General features: G+C 42.6%; 1 protein-coding gene across 4 annotated transcripts in view; it reads left to right on the top strand.

The window, feature by feature from the left end:
- The window catches only part of PTPRG (protein tyrosine phosphatase receptor type G), a 774,731-nt gene that overhangs the window by 599,911 nt on the left and 151,673 nt on the right, over positions 1 to 23,147 (top strand). For all 4 annotated transcript variants that reach the window (XM_060402273.1, XM_027958231.2, XM_027958232.2 and 1 more), the window contains exon 7: positions 17,536 to 17,693. In XM_060402273.1, coding sequence (XP_060258256.1) covers positions 17,536 to 17,693 — 158 coding nt within the window. The remainder of the gene's footprint in view (positions 1 to 17,535; positions 17,694 to 23,147) is intronic.

Genomic DNA, 23,147 nt, shown 5'->3' with positions numbered 1-23,147 from the left:
AGAATGAAGAGAGGTGATTTGCCATTGATTTTGATCCTGTCTATCTCTTGAGCCACAGATTGAAGCACTAAACTGTATCTAATCAGAGAACTAATTTACACTACCACTAGAATCTGCTGGAAAGGAAAGAAATTGTGAATCATATTCATAGCACTGACTCAGTCATTCACAATGCTTTTTGTATGTAAGAACCAGGACTTGTGATAGAAATAATTAGTTTCAAAGAATTTAGTCTAATTCTAATTTTTTCAAAACCCATTAAAAAAATAAACTTGTATGTGAATTGGTATAAAAGCCTGAATTAGTATAAAAATATACCAATTCCTGTGTAAGTATTTTGTACCCGATTGACCAGTGCTAAGAAATAGACATTGTATAATCTTGTATAAGTGAAAAGGGATGTATTATTTTTCTTTCAATTTTCAGATTGCCTGCTTTCTATTCTTTTTCATAATATCTACCCAAAGGAAATCCAGCAGACTCTACATACACCTCATCTAGAATGCTGTCGGGCATCAGAAGACAAACCATTCCCTCCTGTCCATCACCCAAGAAAGATTAGAGTTTTGTGAAGGAAATTTGAGAGTAGTGATAGTTTTATTGGTGACCTTTGACTGTTGTCTTTTTTTTTTTTTTTTGACATTCATTTTTATTTACTTATGTGTTTGGCTGTACCGTGTCTTAGTTGAGGCATGCAGCATCTTTTGTTGTGACATGCAGGACCTTGGTTGTGGCGCATGGGATCTGGTTCCCTGACCAGAAACTGAACGTTGCATTGGGAGTGCAGAGTCTTGGCCACTGCACCAGCAGGGAAGTCCTGAGCTTTGACCGTCTGTTTCTCTTTTGTCATCCCCTTGCTCTTTGTGATTTCTTCTTCCACTGAATGTACTACTTTAATGAGCAGGAAAGTATCATCCTCATTTACCCGAAACGTGAGAAAGACAGAAATTGCCTCAAACAAGATGGCTCTTCTCTCAGTCTTCCCTTCCCGCACACTTCTGAGAAAGTTATCACTGAACGTGCGCATACATTATCACCTGACTTTCTATTGGTGTCACACAATGGGCTCCCACAGGCTTTACTTGTTAAAACTCAGCACAGTGGAAGTTGAGTCTATGAAAGATCAAAACTTTCTTTGCAGAACACCTCCCCTAACTGACTAGTTTATTCACTGGGCTCACTTAGAGGGTATTTTTAGCTCGTCTTCTCCCTTGCTCTGGGATACTCATCATCCACTCACCAGGTCTATGGAAAAAGTCCAAGAATAGCTAGACTCAATCTAGGCACCTTGCAGAAAGGGAAGTGATGACATAAATCCTGCAGATCTATGTGACTGCCAGCCTAGGGTTTTCATTCAGTGCTGAGATCTGGTGTGTCTGCATCTGTTCTGTTCTCCATATCCCACCTGCGAGGATTGAAGTGTCCATGATCGACACTAACCCGGAAGAGACTCCAGTCATGAAACAATCTGAATTCCTTCCAAAGAGGTGGGTAGGCTTTGCCTTGTCAACTGCCACTGCCACAGATAGACTATTAAAAAAAAAAAAAAGAAAGAAAACTAGCCCTGAGCACAGCACTGTTGACACTCCAGGAGAGGTACTGTGGGGACTGCAGATGGTGCAGCCTTTCCAAAGGCTGTGTAGCCTTACCCGCTGAGCCAGCAGTTCCACATGTAGGTATATACCCAGGAGAAATGGCCACAGAAGCACTTGTACACAGGAGCTTTGTCTATAATGGCCCCCAAGTGTAAACAGCCCAGATGTCCTAGAGGAGCCTAGATATACAAGGTTTGGTCTGGTCATAATGAGGGAATAGTCTACAGCAATGTAAAATGATGGACTTGATTCACACAAAAATGAAAGAGCATGTGCTGCATGGTTCTGTTTATGTAGAGTAAATAGAAGCTTGGTAGTAAGAGGCAGAATAGTGGGGTAAAGGCGTACATACACTGAATGAGAAAGGACCCAAAGAAATCTCCCGGGCAATAGCAGTATTATAGGTCTGGAAAATGATTAGATGTCATAAGTATAATATAAACATTTACCATACTGTCCCCTTAGACTCGTGCATTTGACTATTTGCAAACTAAAGAATAGCACATGTGTATTATATGTTTATTTCTCAAAGGTTTTAAATTCACAAAGATCAAAAATAATCTGGCAACATGTACCAGGTAGTCAGATATTAAAAATCCTGACCATATCAAGTGTTGGCAAGGATATGAATGCCAGGAATTCTCAGGTCTCCTGGAAATGGTTTGGCAGTGTCTAGTCGAATTGATTGAGTAGTTGCACCGCTGCCTGTGTCCCCTAGAAAAACTCAGATAAAAGCACACCATGAGCTGTGTATGAGAATGTGGCGTTCATTGTTTTTCCTGACTGCCAAAACCCAGAAGTGCCTCTGATGCCTATTGTTAGCAAGCTGGATAAATACGATGAAGTATGGTCATACAACAAAACAATTCACCCCAGTGAAAAACGTGTGGAACCTTGCAGCTCACACCAGCATGGGCACATCTGAAAACCATAAGGTGATGCAGGAGCCTGAAGAAGGCACTGGATGTTTAAAAAAAAAAAAAAGGTGGGGGTGGGGAATCAGAAACCAACACAACATTGTAAAGCAGTTTTCTACCAATTAAAAAACAAAACTTAAAAAAAAAAGAAAGGGAAGACCTGGTGTTTCGGAGTGCACATGTCGGTGGTGAAAGTGTAAGAAAAGGAAATAGTGAATATTTAAAAGCAAAGGGTGGTGGTTACTTTTTGGGGTGGGGAGGGAGAATGAGGAGGACCCCACCCTGGGAGGGGTGGCAGGTCTCTTCATGTTCAGAGTGGTGGTGAGGCCAGGGTTCACTTTAGGATTATTGGTCAGCAGGACATTTATGTCTGTGCACCTGTCTGCATGCGTGCTAAATTTCATCATCAGAGAAGACACTGATGAGCATTAGAAAGTCAGAGATTCAGGCAGTGCTTTATTCAGGGACATATCAAGTACCAAGTGGCCTCACACCAAACAGACAGACAGCGTTTTTGTTTTTATAAACTTTTTATCATAAGTACCCCTGACATGTAGTTTATTCTCTCTACAAATTGATTGCAAGACCCCGGAAAGAACTATGGCTATCTTGGGACTGTATCATTAAGTGATGACTTTGGAAGCCAATAGTTCCTTGTGGAATTTAGAAAAAAAGAAATCAGAAACCAAGGGGATGAGGTGGCAGGTGACAGGTTTGAAAACAGAAACTCCTCACTGCTAATGTGCTGGTACATGCTGGCTCTGCACCAGGTCAGGATGTAATTTGCCCTGCAGCCATCACTAAATCCTCTGGAAACCCTCTGAGATACAACTCTCACGTTCCCCATTACATAGGAAGGCAAGGAAAGCAGACAGTACCTGGGAGACTAGAACCAAGGTCTTCGTGACTTCAGACTGCCTCTTGTTACTCCCAGGCCATCTCCTGCCCTGTTCTTGGCCAGGGTTACCATTTGCTTCTTTTAGTTGATTGAAGCCCATTATATAGACTTGTTGAAGGGGCAAGTGAAGAAATACTTGAGGACCATATTCTCATCATCACTCCAACACTGTTTTGATTATCCTTGAAGCAAAGAGCTTAGCCTGAACTTTCTGTCCAAGACTTAATGGCTGAATCTCCTGAAAATATCTTGCATGGACCTTGGAAGAAGACATCCTAGCACAAGGAACATTGGTAGCAAAGTATACTATTAGTCGGAAATGTCTATCTGTATTATTATAATCCAGCAGCAAGGAAATGGAGGAGAGATGAATTGATGTGATTTGAGGGGGTCTTGCCTGTTTTGTGTAAGTGAACTTTGAACCCCTTTGATCATAGTGTCCATCCATCAAATGCTTAATAAGTGCTAGTTTGAGTGTTGAGGGCAAAATGATCAACTAGATGTCCTCTGCTTTGGGAAAAATTTTAATCTCATGAGGATTTTTTTTTTTTTTTTTTTGGTTCTTACCATTCTTGCTGTGTAAGGTCAAAGAGATTATTATTTGACTGCCGAGTCATCTCATGTGTTCACATGACTATAGTTGGCACTTTGAAAGGAATTTTTATTTAAAAAAAAATTTGCTTATGGGGTAATTTTAGAGGAATGGAATTTTGTTATTTTTCATTTGAAATTTGACTCTTCCAGAACATTACTGAACAAGGATTCTAGACCAAGGCTATAGAGTTCAGGTTGTCATAGATTTGAATGCTGGCTCTGAAGCTTGGGAGCAGTGTGATCCTGTTCAAATCGTTGGTTCTCTTTGTCCCTGAGGTTTCACCTGGGGACATGGTGATTATGAAAGTATCTGCCTCGTATTAATGATAAATGCTTTAAGACAGGGAAAGTACTGAGAAGGAAGGGTGCCTGGCATGTGTCCACTGTCCTTGAAATCAGAGGTCAGGAAATACAATCTGTGGGCCAGATCTGGCCCACTGCCTTGTTTTTGTAAATAAAGTTTTATTGGAACACAGCCACACCCATTCATTTACTTACTGCCTATGACTAGGGCTTCCCTGGTTGCTTAGATGATAAGGAGTCTACCTGCAGTGCAAGAGACCCAGGTTCAATCCCTGGGTCTGGAAGATCCCCTGGAGAAGGGAATAGAAACTCACTCCAGTATTCTTGCCTGGAGAATCCCATGGACAGAGAAGCCTGGTGGGCTACATACAGTTCATGAGGTCACAAAGAGTCTGACACAACCTGAGAAGTAACACTTTCATGACTGTTTTTACACTAGAATGGCAGAGTTTTGTAACAGAGAGACTCTTTGGCCTGCAGAGTGTTAAATATTTACTTACTTGCTGGTTCTTTACAGAAAAAACGTGTGAACCCTGCCTTGTCTAAATGGGAGCTATTCTGGGTCTACTAATAGTGTTGTTTCATGGCAGTGGTATGTGCATTACTTACCATTTGATACACTCTACAGACATGGGCTTCAGTTTAGATTTTGCCCAAATTGCTACATCATCCACATATATTTCAGTGGAATTAAAGGGGGTTCTGTTTTAATGTTAACCTTCCAGAAAGAAATCATTCAAATTTTCTCCCTCTTGAAGGGAAAAACCAGTGCTCTGTTATTTACAGGCCACTGATAGTTTTGAACATCTTAACACGTGACAAAATTTCCCCTTTGAAGTTTATGTTTCCAGCATCTAATTACATGGAACTTTCCTGAAGTGTGCTATAAATACCCAGCACCCTGCTCTGGACTAATTGGCTTACGTCTGTTGCGGATCCGGGAAGGGCAGATGCTTATCTGAACCCGCTTTGATCTCAAAATCTTCTAGAAACAGGCCCACTTCAGCCATTTCCACAGTTTCCTGGACTTAGGTGTGTCAGAACCGCCACCATAGATGTGGGCTACTTCCATGTCTTTTCTTAGCCAAAGCCAGGAAATGGGATGCTGTGGGCTTTTATCACTAGTAACGCTGTTAACAATCATTGAGACAGAAAAGGCCTTCAGAAGTGATTCCTTTTAGGTTAGATTTGAATTTGGAGGCTCCTTCTCATTTAGCCAGCCTTCTTTATCAATATGTCATCATGAGAACAGGACTGTGGGACCCCAGGGAAATGCCCTTTTCCTGGTTGTTTTACTGGTGTGGAGAGCAAAGAGACAGTTTTCAGATGTCTCCACTGTGGCCTGCAGAAGCACTTGGTCAAGTGCCTGGGGCTCTCTGGGGTAACTTTGCTACCCTAGTCTGTGCACATCACCTTGGTGTAGTAGAAGCAAGGTCATGTCATGGCCAAGAGCAGACGCTCTGGGTTTGAGTTTCAGTTCTGCTTTTGGGTAGTTGTACAGCCTGCACAAATCACTTCATCTCTTTGTGTTTAAATGTTCTTAGCCATGTACAGTGGTAATAGTAACACCACTTCCTGGTTTGTCTCGCGGAGCCAGTGACTTACTGTACATACTTGTGCCTGGGACACGGTCAGCATCCAGTGTCAGCGGTTTTCACTGCCCTCCCCCACCCCTAGCGACAAGTTACTGTGGTTACTTGGGTATTTTTTTGTTTTTTAATTAATTTATTTTTAACGTGTCTGCCCTGGGTCCTAGCTGCAGCACTGGGATCTTCAGTCTTCATTGCAGCATGCAGGAAATTTAGTCGCGGCAGGTGAACTCTGAGTTGCGGCACGTGGGACCTAGTTCCCTGACCAGGGACGGAAGCTGGGCCCCCTGCATTGGGAGTCTGGAGTCTTAGCCACTGGGCCAGCGGGGAAGTCCCTGTTGGTACTTGTTGATGTGAGTATGATGGAGGCCATGAGGTGATAGGAAATGATTGTGGATCTCTGAGTTCTGCCCCATCACCACCTGGCTATTGAAATAGAATGTGTGTTGCTTGACTTAGTTGGGTCATTCAAAAATCAAATTAAGTGAGGGAGAAAATGTTCACAAATTTGATTCGGGATAGCCGGTCCCTTCGAGGTGAGGGCTCAGGGGAGTGGACCAGGAACCAGAAAGAGGCTGAAAGGAAGAAAGGGGAGCTTTCTCTGTGCTCTTTTATCTGTTACCTTCTTGCTGTGTGCTGAGCTGTACCTGGATGTTTTAAACATAGAGTGTCATTTAATCTCAACAGGAGCCCAGGGAGATATGAATTCTGAACCCATGGTACAGATGGGTAAACTGAGCCTCATAGAGCTGTCTCATTTGTCCCAGCTCATGGCAGTGAAACAGTGATTTGAACCCATTAGTATTAGACTCAGATTCATTCTGCTGGACCAGTTTTCATTTCCATCCTCGACTGTCTTCCTGATTATTGTCAGAATCACTCAACTCTGGGTTTCTGCCTAGGTTTCTCCTCTGTGAATTAGGTCATTAACTGAATGTCTAAAAGAATATACACACCGTGTCAGTTATGCCACCAGAACCGTGTCAGGGAGAGAGGCAGGCAGTGAAACTGTTCACTGCTAACACTGGGTCTCTGTCACTATATAACTCTGGATAATCTGTGTCGTGTGCCTTCTAATTGTTGATGGGACTCTGTGCTCTTTGGGTAGTTTCTCTTTGGAAATCTTAATGTCAGCATGTGCTTCACTTCAACATCAGTCTTTAAATCAAAATATCACATTTGGCCATCTGAAGCTGCCATTAAACTCAAGGGGGTTAGATGTCTTTGAACCTGCGTAAAGTGGCTGTTAACCTTGGAGGGCCACCCTAGGTCCTTGAATTCAGGAGTCTGATTATCAGGTGAGCACTCTCCTGCTTAAGCCGCCCTTGCTCAGACCCTGCAGTAAGATGCCATCATGGGAGCTTCTCAGGTTTTCTCAGACCACGCCCATGGTGAAGGCCAAGGGGCATGTATTAAATTCTCTGCCCACTGGCAGAGACTTTCAGAGGCAGAAATAAGCTCCACACATCTCTGAGTTACCATTTAGTTTGCTCCATCTACATTTGAATAGGTTGCTTGTCCCCATCCCTTCTAAACACCCTACCCTTCACAAAGGAGCAAGTGTCAGCAAACTTGCTCAGTAAAAGGATTGATGGCAAAATCTTTTAGGTTCTGCCGGCCATCCGTTGTGTGCTGCAACAACTCACCTGCCCAGTTTTAGCCAGAAAGCAGCCATAGGCAATGGCATGGCGGTGCTCCAGTAAAACTTTATTCACAAAAGCAGATTCTAGAGAGGATTTGCCCCGGGGCCCAGTTTCCCTACTTCTGAATGAGAGCTCCTTAGTGACTTGCTTTGATCAATGTTTTCAGCCCTGTGTAGTGGGCTTTTTCTCTCAGGTCCTGTCCTGGGCCCTGGGGATGCAGTAAGGAGCCACAGTCTTGGTGTAATAGAGTTTCTTGTTTGCTTTAAAAAAAAAAAAAAAAAAAAAAGGCTACTGGTAACTAATTACACAGATTGTATAGCTATGACCGTTGTTTAATTAGCAACTTGTTGCCTTTATTAATGACTTTTGAAGTAATGATTCATCTCACGATTGATGGTGACACGGCCATGAAGAAATCTAGGATTTATTGGCCATTTAAAATACACCAGCTGCTCTGTGTGTTCCTTCACTCTCTTGTCACAGTGATTGGGCATCTGCTCTGTTCTGGGCAGTGTTTTAGTTGCTGGGTGTACAGGGTACCCAACAAAGATGCGGTATTTTTCTCTTGTGGAATTATCCAACGCTTGAGAAGAGACCAACAGTAAATAAGTAAACACAGGAAGGAAAAGATCACAGAAAGGTGAGGAAGAAGGTGATGGTCAACAAGGGAGAGGGTGGAGAGAAGTTGGGCTGCAGAGTTAGATCCTGGAGGGCCTCATGGCTGTGACGAGAAGCTTGGATTTTACTGTAAATGAAATGAGAAGCCACTGGAGGATTGTGAGCTGGGCAGCGTCAGGATTAGATTTAGGTCCACCAGGTTAAATGAGTTCTTCAGTCTTCAGGGAGATTTCTTCACCGGATCATGTTTGTATCCGCTGCAGGCAAGGTGCCCAGAGACATGGAATCAGGTAGTAGAGAAGGATACCCAGCCTCCCTCGCACTTCTCTGTGTGATCTTAGGTCAGTTGCTTTCCCTCTCCGGACCTCATTTTCTTTATTTGTACATGGAATACAACTAGCATCCTTTGAAACTCTTCAGAACCCCGCAGTTCTCTGTGGTTCTGGGGTGACTCCTCAGGGATCCCCTTGTTGTAACCTCAGTGTGGTACTTGTTCCTTAAAGTCATCTGTCATGAAGCCTTGCCGAAGCTACACCTTGAAAATGGTCCAGCTCCACTTGGTTGCCCCATCTTTGCCATTTTATCCTCCTTATTTCTTTTTTTTTAATCCTCCTTAGAGATGAGAGATGGCATGTCTGATAGTCACCATAGTCAAATGGAGCAAGCTTCATTTCTTATATTTAGATCATGAAATGAGTTCCTTGAGTCCCTCTGCCACCATCATTAATTACAATGTAATGCTCTCTAACCTCCGTGGGGGCTTCTAGGTGCCAAGCTCCTGAAGTCCTGGAGTTGTGGCCCTCAGGCTCTTTCTCCCCATTATGAGTTCCCATTTTTTGTTTTGTTCGGCAGGCCCTTCTGTCACCAGCTTGTCTGACCCATCGCCCCTCCCAGATCACACAGTCCACATGTGCCTAGTCCAGGCTTCACCCAGAGCTGCTGACTTAAGTTGAGTGTTTTGGCCTCTTCACAATTTTTAGCCATATTCCAGGTTATCCTTAACCAGCAACTGATTTTTTTTTCCCCCCCCTCCTTGAGTTGTCAGATTTGGGCTCTTGAACTTTTCTTCAGTTTTCCTTTTCCTCTGCTTCACTTCACCACACACCAGGCAGAACCACTTTGCAGTGCCCTTTCTCTCTGCCCGGAATGTCCTCCCCAGGTAGGCACATGGCTCATTTCCATCTTCAGGTTTTTCAGTCAGAGGCTTCCATCTCAAGGGGTCTGTGCTTAAAACCCCATTTGCAGGACAATAGTCAGAGAGAGTCACCTGATTGAGAAGTGGGTCATTCAAATATAACTAAGTTGTTGGCAGCTGAATTTGGTCTCAAACCCAGCCATGAATAGAGCAGTGAAAAAAATGTTCCAGGCAGAGTGGAGAGGCAAAGGCCCTGGGGTGATATGATCATAGAGTAGCCAGAGGTCCCTGTGGTTTAGCCTAAGGGTCAGAAAGCAGCAGAGGATGAGACTGCAGAAGGCAGAGGAGCCCACTGACACAGTCCTCATAAAAACTGACTCTCAAGTGTGGTCAGCATTATTAAATATGCAGAATCTTAGTCCCCATTCCCAAGCCTACTGGCTCAGAATCTACAGTATAACAGGCATCCCAGGTGATTTGCATACACATTGGTTTTCAGCAGGCCTATCAGAAATCTTCTCCCATTTAGCGTCACCTAATCCCCAGTTTTTGCCCAGTGTCATTCTCTCCCTGCCTTTCCCTGTATGAAGCAGAAGGCCAGTCCTACCCCAGTGATTATAAGCTTTTAAGGAAAAATTAATAGCTTTTCCTTACAAAAAGTTTTGGAAAACACTGAAGAAACCAGTCCTTGGGCTAAATATCGAAGTTTGGGCTTTCTGTTCTTAGTCTATTTTATATACGTCCCTAAAATTGGTTGAGTTCTTGTTTTGAGGATTTTCTTCCCGTTGACACCATCACATTCTGTCCATACTCTTTATAGCGCAATGCTCTGTTAATTGGGGTGTGTGCATATGTTTTCAGTATAATTCCGTAGGCCTTGATTAGTGCACAGGTCTCCTCTCTGTGTTGATTGTTCATCATATTTTATAAAGGCTTTCTTTTTTCCTATATAACCAAAGCATTGAAAATATTAGGTTATTAACACACTGAAAAATGCAATCAATCAGATGATTATCATCTAATGTTTTAATGATCACATTTTTAATCCAATTATGCATGTTTGAATCTTTCAAATTTTCTTTAATTAAAGATTGCCTCCTGGCACTGCTATCAGAAATAAGAAATTGAACAGAATTGAGCCAGATATAATTTAATGTTGAAAGGAAACTGCAAGGATAACTGGGCCTCTCTGCATTTAATGGTTGACCATGACTTTAAAGCCCTCATACAAAATTTTCTAATTGATAAGAAAAATTTAATCATCTCTGGATACACTCCGTTTGCATTCAAATAAGGTATTTCTTTTTCTAAATAAACCTCCCCTAACTGATTATTCATATTGTCGTTCAAAATGCTTAAAAATGAAAAAGACAGAGTTGGGTGAAATGTAGACTACTTAATACAGTGTGTATTTAATAAAAAAGTCATACATTATTCATTTTTGCAATTTGAATAACTTTGAATTTAGCATCCCTGTTCCTCATCTTTTTCTTTGATGAACAATTAATTATTAAAATATAATATTGTCTGCATACAGCACTGGGATCCTTGAAAGTGGAATATGAGATTCATTCCTTTTCAATTCTTTTATCTAGTAATGCACAGTACCTGCTTATTATGGTATAATGGAATGAATGGTGGGATAAGCAGAGTGTTTCAAATATTTTTCTCAACTAGTTAAGTGTCTGGGACAGCAATGTTTCAAATTCAAATTACTAATTAGGATAAAAGTTGGAGGCAGAGTGTCCTGATCTGGATGGCTTTAGAGTCAAACTGCCCTTTATAATCGGATTCATTTTAACAAGTACTTATCTCTGCTTATTCTGTGCTTTCCTACGCCCTTAGCTAATGTTGATTCTGGTGGCTCAGATGGTAAAGCATCTGTCTATAATGCTGGATACCCGGATTCGATCCTTGGATCAGGAAGATTCCCTGGAGAAGGAAATGGCAACCCACTCCAGTACTGTTGCCTGGAAAACCCCATGGACAGAGGAGCCTGGTAGGCTACAGTCCATGGGGTCGCAAAGAGTCCACTGAGCAACTCCTTTCACTAATGTTGATTCATGTAATACTCTCCTGATAAGATAAGCCTTCAGATGAGTCACTGTTATAAACCCATTTTACAGATGAGGAAACAGTTGCAGAAAGATTAAAGTAACTTGTCCTAGGCAGGCCTTAAGGTAGATTGGGCTTCCGTGGTGGCTCAGAGGTTAAAGTATCTGCCTGCAATGCGGGAGACCTGGGTTTGATCCCTGGATGGGGAAGATTCCCTGGAGAAGGAAATGACAACCCCCTCCAGTATTCTTGCCTAGAGAATCCCATGGACAGAGGGGCCTGGTGGGCTACAGTCCACGGGTCGCAAAGAGCCGGACATGACTGAGACTCTAGGTAGGTATTAGGTAGACTAATTAGGTTTCAATTCCAGAGGCCTGGCTCTAGCAGTCCATCCATTTATAAGATGTATATTTATTAAGATTGTCTTAGTGAGGGAGTGTAAATTTTTAGATGAAAAGTGCATTCTTCTTTATTTCCAATGGCTATACTCAGGAACTCTCGATCTTGGGTCCAGCCAGTTAAGTGTCTTGTGGCCTGTGAGGGCTTTCTGGGCAGTGCCAGAAATATTGGGTACCGTTTCTAAAGTTGTTTCTGACAATTAAGCATTATGAGTGCCCCCATCTTGCCAGTGGAGCACTCCTGTGGAACTGAGCGGAAAATGGAATTTTCAGAAATAGCAGTAATAATTAATGTTCGAGTTGAACTTAGAAAACTCAAGGGAAAAAGAAAACAACTTGAGAGTTAATTCTGTAATGTATGTTCATAGAAGAAATCCTCGTTAATGATGGAGGCCCCTGAAAAGATGCATGGCACACCCCTGCTTCTTGCTGTGGCTCTAGGATGACTTTCTAACACAACCCCCCTCCACCCTCCAATGCTTGGCTTGAAATTGGGAGTGGGCACAGTGTGGCCCAAGGACCAAATCCGTGTCACTGTTTTTGTGTGGCTCCTGAGCTAAGAATTGTTCTCATAGGTGAACCCTAATTAAGCAAAATCTTATTCCTGCCTTCTCCCCAGTCCTAAAGAATTCCATTCTTCCCATTAGTAGATGTATATTTTTTAAACCATCATCAGTTGTTATTAGCATTTTGAACATCATTAATAAAGTTGTGGAAATGTGTTTGTTATATAGCTACCTATGTAACATCTTTGGTTTTGCCTCTTGGCCTGCAATACCTAAAATATTGCTCTCTGGCACTTTCTAGGAAACATTTGCTAGTCCCTGGCTTAAAACACAAACTAATCTCGGCTGCAAGCCACTGTGCTAATAAGAACGTCATATTTATTAGTCTGATTAATTGTCACTCCTGAGGGGTAAATAGCCTCAGTTTTTCCATTTTACAGATAAGGGAAGTAGCTCAGAGAGGTTAAGAGCCTTTCCTAAGGTCACACAGCTATTGAATATTAGTTGATTCTGAAGCTCATGCTAGAGCTTTGGCAAAGAAAATTGTAACCTACAGTGTTCAGACTGATGGAGACTATATCAGACATGCTGTGCCTTTAAGGCACTAGTAATTCTGTTTAAAAAAAAAAACAAAACACATACAGAAACATTCAAGGAAGTACATGGCTAAGTATAGGCTTAGTAGTTTACAGGAATAATAATAATAGTAATAATACAAGTAGTAAGAATTAGAGTGAGAATCATATCTGTCGTTTATGAGATGTTTAGTCTGTTCCCAGCTCTTTCTGAACTCCATTCTCATACTGATTTATTTAATCTTCACAGCAGCCTGGGAAGGTTTAGTAACTAAGATCACACAGTTCACAGGTGGAAGAGTTGGGATCTGAACCCAGTAGAATGAGAATCTGCTTGTTTCACCAGTTTCTATAGGAATGGAGAAATGAAGGTACTGATGAAGTTTTCAGCGTTTGGTGATATTTCCTACTCACAGACTTAACTTTCTGATTCTCAGTGGTATCTTTGAAGAAAGAGTCCAGTCCCAGCCTCTGTGTTCTCCTTAAGTTTTTGACCTTGGGTTCATTAATCCTCTTTGGTCTCCTATTTTCCCAGCTGTAAAGTTAAAGAATTGGACTAGATGGGTGGTTTTCAAAGCGTCCGTGGGGTTTCCAGCTCAGCTTCCACCTTGGTGGCTGCACTCTGGCAATTGACTTGCCTGGCTCCTGTGTAAGATGGGGTTTGCAGAAAGGGTTCTTGGGTTCCCGAAACCAGTGACCGAGGGAGGTCTAAGAGTAGTGACAGTGTGGTAACAATAAGTACTGAAGCCCCTCCCTTTTTTGTCCCCATCACTAGGTCTAACTGTCCCACCACTCATATTACTGCACCTTTTTTTAAAAAAACTAAATTTTAGGTGCTTTGCAATGTTTTGTTAGTTTTTGTTGTACAGCAAAGTGAATCGTCTAAAGTGAAGTGAAGTTGCTCAGTCGTATCCGACTCTTTGCGACCCCATGGACGGTAGCCTACCAGGCTCCTCTGTCCATGGGATTTTCCAGGCAATAGTCCTGGAGTGGATTGCCATTTCCTTCTCCAGGGGATCTTCCCAACCCAGGGATCGAACCCAGGTCTCACCCATTGTAGACAGACACTTTACTGTCTGAGCCTCCAGGGAAGTCCGAACTGTCTATGTATATGCCTATATCCCCTCTTTTTTGGATTTCCTTCCCATTTAGGTCACCACAGAGCACTGAGTTCCCTGAGCTGTAGGGTAGGTTCTCTTCTAATGAATTAAACTGGAAGCTGTGTCTGAAGCCCTTCAGTTGGCTTAGGACAGAGAAACACTGCTGTATTTGTAGCAGTGGTCCTGCCTACAGTTCCCATCAGTCCTTGCCGAATTTAAGAGCCCATACAGGAATGTATATGAGAGTCCCGATTCCCGTGAAACAGTGTTCCCTTTTGAAGTTCACCCACCTCTGATTGGCACGGCAGGTTTTTCTGACTTACCTGTCTATATTCTTTAAAGCCACAGCCTCTTCCCAGAGTGGGTACTTTGGATGAAGGCTTTGCTACCCTGGGCTTACAGGGATTGTCCTGTCACTACCTGTCTGCATCCAGCATGCTTAACTGCAACCCTAATGTTAGGTCAGGCCCCTCGGGGAAAACTCGGAAGATTTTCCTGTCCTTCAGTTTAGAGCCCTTGATCCTCAGGCAGGTTGGTGTGATGCCAGGTTTACCTACAACACTGTGGAAGAATGAAGGTGGCAGTTTTTGATGCCAGACTCTGTGCACAGTGTATTGCATGGGGCTTTGTATTGACTATTTGCACAGCCCAGGAAGTCCAGAAGCAGCAAGCAGAGGCCCAGAGGGTCTTTCTTCCCAGCCAAGCCAGTCCTGGCCAAGCACACTAACAGAATTTCCCCTATCATTAGGTGGCTGGTAACCAGGTTAAATTAAAGCCTAGACTTGCCAGCGGGTAGAGGGGTGACTCTGTTATTTCCGGCCTTTTATCCCACAGAAGTTGCTTTTGTCGGTTTGATTATAGCACCCTATGATGCATTTGTTAGTTAACATTTAATTTTCCCCTTTAAAAAATGAACTGAAAACCTCTGCAGAATCAGCCAAAGTTTCTGAGCCTCATGAATAACTGCTGGTGCTTTAGTCTTCACTAGTGACCCGGGGCTTATTGATTTAACCTCTCTGTGCCTTAAGTTCTACATCTGGAAAATTGGAATATTAAAAGTACATACTCTAAAGGTTTCTAAAGGGAAAGGGCATGGTGGTGGCCTAAGACTAATGAAAGCCTGAATTCCAAACCCTGCTACATGGGTGTACACGACAGCACTGGAGATGGTAATAATAATCCCGTGATGTCATGCTTCATGGGACTGTCTTTAAGTATTAAATAAATCAGTCTTTGCAAAACTCTTAGAACAGGGCCTGGCACATACAGTAAGTGTTGTTTAAATGTCTGTGGTGTGCTGTGCTAAGTCACTTCAGTTGTGTCCAATTCTGTGCAACCCTATGGACCCACCAGGCTCCTTTGTCCATGTGATTCTCCAGGCAAGAATACGGAAGTGGATTGCCGTGCTCTCCTCCAGAGCATCTTCCCAATCCAGAAATCGAACTCTCCATCTCTTACGTCTCCTGTATTGAAAGGCAGGTTCTTTACCACTAGCGCCACCTGGGAAGCCAGTTTAAATGTCTGCAACATATAAATACTCAGAAGAGTGCTTGGTATATAGTAAAAGTGAAATAAATACTAGGTTTTGTTCAACAAATCTCTACCAAAAGGAAATTTTCATTTTCATTAGTTGATTTCTGTTGGTTTTTTGACTTAACCCTCAGTTACATAGACCTCTTGAGTCTAAGGATAACACATTGGCCCAAATACCTGTGTACCGGTTGTTCTAAAGGAAAAGGAGGGAGAAGGTGTGAGCACAGCTGGAAAGAATGTTCCTATAAGTCAGGAGTGTCCATGCAGTTACCTGGAGCCTTGCAGTTCCCAAGAAGTGTACAGGGGCGCTTGTGGAGGAGGCCATCAAGGAGCTAAGGCAACCTGTTAGCAGGACTGGGCTTCCCAGGTGGCTCAGTGGTAAAGATCCGCCTGCCAGTGCAGGAGACACAGGTGATGAGGGTTTGATCCCTGGGGTGGGAAGGTCACCTGGAGAAGAAATGGCAACTAAGTCCAGTATTCTTGCCTGTAAAATCCCATGGACAGAGGATCCTGGCGGGCCACAGTCCATAGGGTCACAAAAGAGTCAGACATGATTTAGTGACTAGACAACAGTAACCGCAGTACAGCCCTAAAAGGATTGAGGAATTCCTAAAAGGAATTCCAGAGTAGTCGTTTGAATAGCCAGGTGGAGATCACAACCTTCTCTGACTTACGAGAAGCTAGTTGATCTACTGTGTCTAATGAGGAGAGTTATAATATAGTCCCCTAATCTCTTGTATTGTTCCTTCCGGCCTCAGGACCTTTGCACCTGCTGTTCACGCAGCTTAAAATGCTCTTCTTTTCCTGTTCAGTATTCACCTAGTTAACTTTAGCTTCTTTAGCTGAATCAGAATTGTGCAAGCTCTGGTGTCAAGGTGCCTGGGCTCATATCCCAGCTCTGCAACACAGGAACTGAGCTCTTCTCTCGCTTGTTTTCCTCATAGTTATTGTGCAATATCAGTGCTGGGTCTCAACTTAAATGGCATTTCCACTACCTAAGAGAACACCCCTCCACTTTTGTAAAAAGAAGAAGCCTATTTTCTGGGCCATCATTTTATAAATTCAGGGCCGTACCTTGGTTTGATTTCACTTTGATTTGAGTAAGCCTTGGATGAAGCCATACTGAAACTATTATCAACTTTGGAGTTGCAGTTTATTGCTGCCGTGGTTTCCTTTTCCTACTTCATCTCATGGGTGTCCTAGAGTTTGTTCACCTGATTATTAGTTCATAAGTATTAGATGGAAAAGGGGTCTATGATGCAACAAGGGTGGGTATAACTGAATCACTTTGCTGTACCCCTGCAATTAACGCAACGTTGTAAATCAACTATATTTCAATAAATAATTAAAAAATTAAAACAGACATTAAAAATGGACTTAGCACAACTCTGCTATATTTAAAATGGGTAACCAACAAGGACCTACTGTATAGCACAGGGAACTCTGCTCAGTGTTATGTGGCAGCCTGGATGGGAAGGGCGTTTGGGGGAGAAAGGATACATGTATATGTATGGCTGAGCCCCTTTGCTGTTCACCTGAAACTCACAACACTGTTAAATCAGCTGCACCCCCCAATGTAAAATAAAAAGTTAAATAGAAAGACTTAGTTAAAAAAATATAAAATATCTCATTAATAATTTTAACTGTGATTAAATATTGAAATAATATTTAAAATACAGTGGATTAATTAAAATTTATGAAAGCTTAAAAAAAGTTGGAAAGGAATGAGGTAAACAAAACCACGTCTGTTTCTTTTCTGCTGGGCTCAGTGGCGCGGCTGTGCTAATGTTTTGTCTGTTTCCTGGGGAAAGAGAGAGGGTTGCATGTTGCCCGGTGCTGTTCACCATGGAACCTGTTTTTCATGAAACACAGTGCTGTGCGAAGTCTCAGAACACACCCTGGGAGATGCTGCTTTATTTTCCATGGCTCTCCCACCACCAAATGCTAGTGCTTCTCAGGATGTAAACAAACACAAGACTCGTGACGCGGCACCAGATGCCAAGGGTTTTGACTGTGTGTCTGCCGTGTAGCAGGACTTAACCACTGTGCTTTTCTTTTCCCTCTTCTCCCAAACAGAGAAAGAGACCTTTCTGGATCCTTTCATCCTCCGGGACCTCCTGCCTGCATCCCTGGGGAGCTATTACAGGTACACAGGTTCTCTGACGACCCCACCGTGTAGCGAGATTGTGGAGTGGATAGTGTTCCGGAGACCCGTCCCCATCTCTTACCACCAGGTAGCTATTGAGCCCCCAGAGGGCTTCCATACTTAACTTGTTTTGTGTTGACTTAACCTGATGATGTTGCTAGAGTATAACCAGGATAACGATTTTGTTTTTTGGTATCCTTTGCTTCTCACTGATTCTTTACATATTTTTGCACCCGAGAATTGTAAAATATAAGACATGCTTGCTCAGCCACAAATGAACTTAGTTGGAGAGAATAGCAGGCATGAAAGTGGATATCTTGTAAGTATTCAGTCTTGAGCAGATAAAAGCCACCGTCTGTGATGATGAGACCTTATGCCAGGAACTGTTGAGCTCTTTATATGCGTTAACTCATTTAGTCTTCATGAGCAGTCTTAGGAGGTAGGTGCTGTTCGTACCTTCATTTTGCAGAAGAGACACAACAGAAGTGAAGTGATCTGCCAAGGTCACACAGCCAGCTGCGAGGCCAGGATGTCTGACCCCAAGGTCATGCTCTGAGCTACTAAACCTCCCCAAAGTTCAGAAAAGAGAAATTGGTATACATGAAGAAATGAAAGAAAAAAATGCCACCAATGGAGCTCTTTCTGTGTGATAGGCATTTAACATGCAATCAATTTTGTTGCAAAACAACATTGAAGGTTAGGTATATTGCACACAGGTGTACAGATAAGGAAAACATGGAGAGGTTGGATAACATGCTCAGGGGTTCATGGTCAATGAAGGTTGCAGCCAGAAAAACAAGCTTGAGTTTGTCAAATTGCAAACCCGTGTTGGCAACCCCTACATTGAACTGTGTCTCTCTGAGTGTGACCTGGCAGATGTCATAGTCTGGTGGGCTAAGGCTGAACTCTTTTTTTTTTTTTTTTTTTTAATTTATTTATTTTTTTATTTTTTTTTAATTTTAAAATCTTTAATTCTTACATGCGTTCCCAAACATGACCCCCCCTCCCACCTCCCTCCCCACAACATCTCTCTGGGTCATCCCCATGCACCAGCCCCAAGCATGCTGCACCCTACATCAGACATGGACTGGCGATTCAATTCTTACATGATAGTATACATGTTAGAATTCCCATTCTCCCAAATCATCCCACCCTCTCCCTCTCCCTCTGAGACCAAAAGTCCGTTATACACATCTGTGTCTTTTTTCCTGACTTGCATACAGGGTCGTCATTGCCATCTTCCTAAATTCCATATATATGTGTTAGTATACTGTATTGGTGTTTTTCTTTCTGGCTTACTTCACTCTGTATAATCGGCTCCAGTTTCATCCATCTCATCAGAACTGATTCAAATGAATTCTTTTTAACGGCTGAGTAATACTCCATTGTGTATATGTACCACAGCTTTCTTATCCATTCATCTGCTGATGGACATCTAGGTTGTTTCCATGTCCTGGCTATTATAAACAGTGCTGCGATGAACATTGGGGTACATGTGTCTCTTTCAATTCTGGTTTCCTCGGTGTGTATGTATGCCCAGAAGTGGGATTGCTGGGTCATAAGGGAGTTCTATTTGCAATTTTTTAAGGAATCTCCACACTGTTCTCCATAGTGGCTGTACTAGTTTGCATTCCCACCAACAGTGTAGGAGGGTTCCCTTTTCTCCACACCCTCGCCAGCATTTATTGCTTGCAGATTTTTGGATCGCAGCCATTCTGACTGGTGTGAAGTGGTACCTCATTGTGGTTTTGATTTGCATTTCTCTAATAATGAGTGATGTTGAGCATCTTTTCATGTGTTTGTTAGCCATCCGTATGTCTTCTTTGGAGAAATGTCTATTTAGTTCTTTGGCCCATTTTTTGATTGGGTCGTTTATTTTTCTGGAGTTGAGCTGCATAAGTTGCTTGTATATTTTTGAGATTAGTTGTTTGTCAGTTGTTTCATTTGCTATTATTTTCTCCCATTCCGAAGGCTGTCTTTTCACCTTGCTTATATTTTCCTTTGTTGTGCAGAAGCTTTTAATTTTAATTAGATCCCATTTGTTTATTTTTGCTTTTATTTCCAGAATTCTGGGAGGTGGATCATAGAGGATCCTGCTGTGATTTATTTCTGAGAGTGTTTTTAAGGCTGAACTCTTAACTGTGGGTAGGAATTTGGTGAAATGGGGATGAGATTGGGGGGAAATATCAGAGAAAGAGGAGCCACCAGAGGGTGAGAGGTCTTGACATCACCTCACCCCATGAAGATTAATAGATGGAAGGGGAAAAGAGAGGGGAAATATTGTTTTTGATGAAAAATGCAATGTGTATGGCAACCCATTCCAGTGTTCTTGCCTGGAGAATCCCAGGGACGAGGGAGCCTGGTGGGCTGCCATCTGTGGGGTCGCACAGAGTCGGACACGACTGAAGTGACTTAGCAGCAGCAGCAGCAATGTGTATTGCAGTAAAAGAAGAGTAGATTTCTACTCCATGATTTCATAAAATAGGACCAAGAACGATTGGTAGGATTTGTAAGACCATGCGTGGATTTGAGCCGTTGACTCAGGACTGTTTGAAAAATGGAACATTAATATCAGAGACATCCATACAAATGCATCCTTAAAGTTGGTCAGCTCAGGTTGAAGCTAATGTAGATGAAGGGGGATGTTTTCAAATTACATGATAAATTAATATAACAGAAGAAGACACAGGAAACAAGATTAAGAACCTGGCTGGCATGGGAATTTCATGCCCAGAGATTTTCATAACAAGGGCAGAGAGTACAGAAAAGGGAGTGGGAGAAATAGAATTGGATGGTGTCCTGGTCAGAGCTGTTTGGGGTATCAGAAACAGTAACTCACTTCAGTAGAGGGAATATTTGAAGGAAACCAGAGTAGGGACATCCTGAGATGAAGACATCATGACCAGGACTGTTTCTAGCAAGTGAGGCACAAGAGTTTTACTCTCTTTTAGGGGCCAGCTCTTACATCTTAAGAGTTTCTGCCACAGCTTTGTGATTCTGTCCTTTTGCGAAACTCTGGTGCCATCTCTCTCTCCCAGTTCGAGTATGGTTTTCTTTGGAGGGGATTGGAGCCCGATATGGTTTGTTGTTCATTTGCTAAGTTGTGTCCAGCTCTTTGCAACCCCATGAACAGCAACACACCAGGCTTCCCTGTCCTTCACAGTCTTCCGGAGTTTGCTTAAACTCATGTCCATTGAGTTGGTGATGCCATCCAATCATCTTATCCTCTGTTGCCCCCTCCTCCTTCTCCCCTCAGTCTTTGTCAGCATCAGGGTCTTTTTCGAGTTGACTGTTCACATCAACTGCCAAAGTATTGGAGCTTCAGCTTCAGCATCAGCCCTTTCAATGAACATTCAGGGTTGGTTTCCTTTAGGATTGACTGGTTTGTTTTCCTGCCATCTAAGCAACTCTGAGGAGTCTTCTCCAGCACCACCGAGCTGCCAGCTGTTAGTGGTCTGGGTCTTGTGTCAAGTATTTGGGAAGATAGATCTGAGTAGAAGTTGGCCAACAGCAAGTTGGATGGCCTTGATCTTGTGTCCATTTCTTCATAAATCAGCAGAGGTGCTGGTTGTGTCCTGAGACATCAGTGTTTGTTGCCATTCTGGGCAGGGAGGGAGGTGGGAAGGGAGCAGATTATCTAGAAGGACCTATGTGAAGGAGAGAGATCCTGCTAGAAACAGTAGGTGCTGTGTGACCAGGGGAAACAGGTTAATTTGGCCTTACTACAGTTGGCAGACCTTTTACTTTCAGATTTTTCTTTTTTTGCTTTTAATTCCATTGTCATGAAAAAAGAAGGACTAGCAATTTGGTTGCTGAACAGGATCTGCTAGCTTTAAGGAGATAATGAAATATAAAACAAATTTTCTTCCTCATGGTGAGGCCAGCATTGTTTTATTAAAATGTAAGAAAACTGCAGTCCAAATATTTATATCCTCAAGGTTCGGGGCGGGGGCCAGAGCTTTGAAAAGGGACCCTTTTTGTCGATTAAGATAAATGCTTTTGTCTTCAAAGATATAAAGGCTTGAGATAATGAGGTTAGAAAATTCAAGTTTGGCTTTTTTTGTTTTTTTGGTTTTTTTTTGGAGAGTGCCGTGTGAGAGGGAGGCATAGAGGGGTAATTGTTTGGCTGAGGTGAAATAGACCTTTAACACATACTGGGTTTTATTGCAGTTTGGTGAATCTTAAACAAAAGACAGAGTTTTAGGCTTGGATGTCTTGTCAAGTATTTGTCAATAAGAAGCATTTTGACATTTGGGAACTGGGTATCTTAAAAAGTGCTTTGTTAACATCTTTTTATGCTTCTGCTCTGCTAACTCATATTCTCAAAGAGAAATAATGAAAGAGTTTTTTTTTCCCCCTGAGATTTTTCAGTATATGACCTCTCTGTAGGTACTATTGTTTCGAGAGAATAGTGATGAAATAAAGCAGTCATACTGGCTCCCCAGTTTCTTGCCTCTGAGCCGCCTTTAGATAATGCTTCACTTGCATCAAGCACAGCTTCATATATCCTTTCCTGTTTCCCAAGGGAGGAAGCAACTCATTTTCATGTGGCCGCACTGGTTCCTTGCTGGAGAGCTGAGTGGAGGTCACCGCTGTGTCAGTCCTCAGACAGGAAAGTGTTAGCCATCCAAGTATTATCGTTTCAGCCCTTCCCACCTTGAGCCTGCCAACATTCTTTCTGTAGTTAGCACAGAATGTTCATTTCAGAAAGGCAAATGGCCAATTCAGAGAAGACAAGTAGACAGAATTCCATGTCTGCTTCTGTCAGGGGGAAAAAAAAAAGCTTTCCTAGTCATTCATCCTTCCTTTTCTCCAAAGGCTCTTCTCTTCTACAGGGTGGGGACCTGTCAGCAGTGAAAAGGAGAGCAGGTTCACGCTAAAATAGAGTGCTGAGCCCTCCTGTTGACTTGTATGATGTGGATGTCTTTCTGAGTAAATATGAGCCTCTTTTGTGGGTTTCCTTGGGCATTCAAACCAACCCTATAGCCAGTGAGCTCTAACACTGGCTTCTGTGATAATCTAGATTTGAATGTGGTGTAGGTAATGGAATCACGTTGGTTGGCTTGGTTGATCAGCAGTCAGCATGGCTTTGTGGCTCCACTCAGGTCGACTGTAAATATCAGGCAAAAATCCAACCATGATTTTGTCACCCAAACAAAACGGTGGTACCCTCAGTCTGGCGTAGGAGGCCAAAGGAACAGGGACTAGGACATTGAGATGGGTCCCTGCCTCGTATTCATGATCAGTCAGGGAACATGATGATTTTTAGTCTGCTGTCTAGGATATGTTTTATTCTCGAACAGTGGCTGTCAGATGGTGATACTTTGACTGTCCCAACCTTCACTTTCCAAGGCTGTTGGCTTCTATAGTTTGAAGTATGACACTGCATATAATCTCTCCGAGCATCAGTTTTGTTGAAGTGCTTCTTGGAGGTTCTATCAAAAAGACTAGTTTATTTATTTGCATGACTTCTAAAAAATTGAAGTTAGTTGATTTTTCATTGGAGTTCATAGTTGATTTACAATATTGTGCTAGTTTCAGA

This window comes from Ovis aries, chromosome 19 (genome assembly GCF_016772045.2).
Source record: "Ovis aries strain OAR_USU_Benz2616 breed Rambouillet chromosome 19, ARS-UI_Ramb_v3.0, whole genome shotgun sequence".
In the NCBI taxonomy this organism is placed as follows: domain Eukaryota; kingdom Metazoa; phylum Chordata; class Mammalia; order Artiodactyla; family Bovidae; genus Ovis; species Ovis aries.
This window is presented reverse-complemented; position numbering and strand designations above follow the sequence as displayed.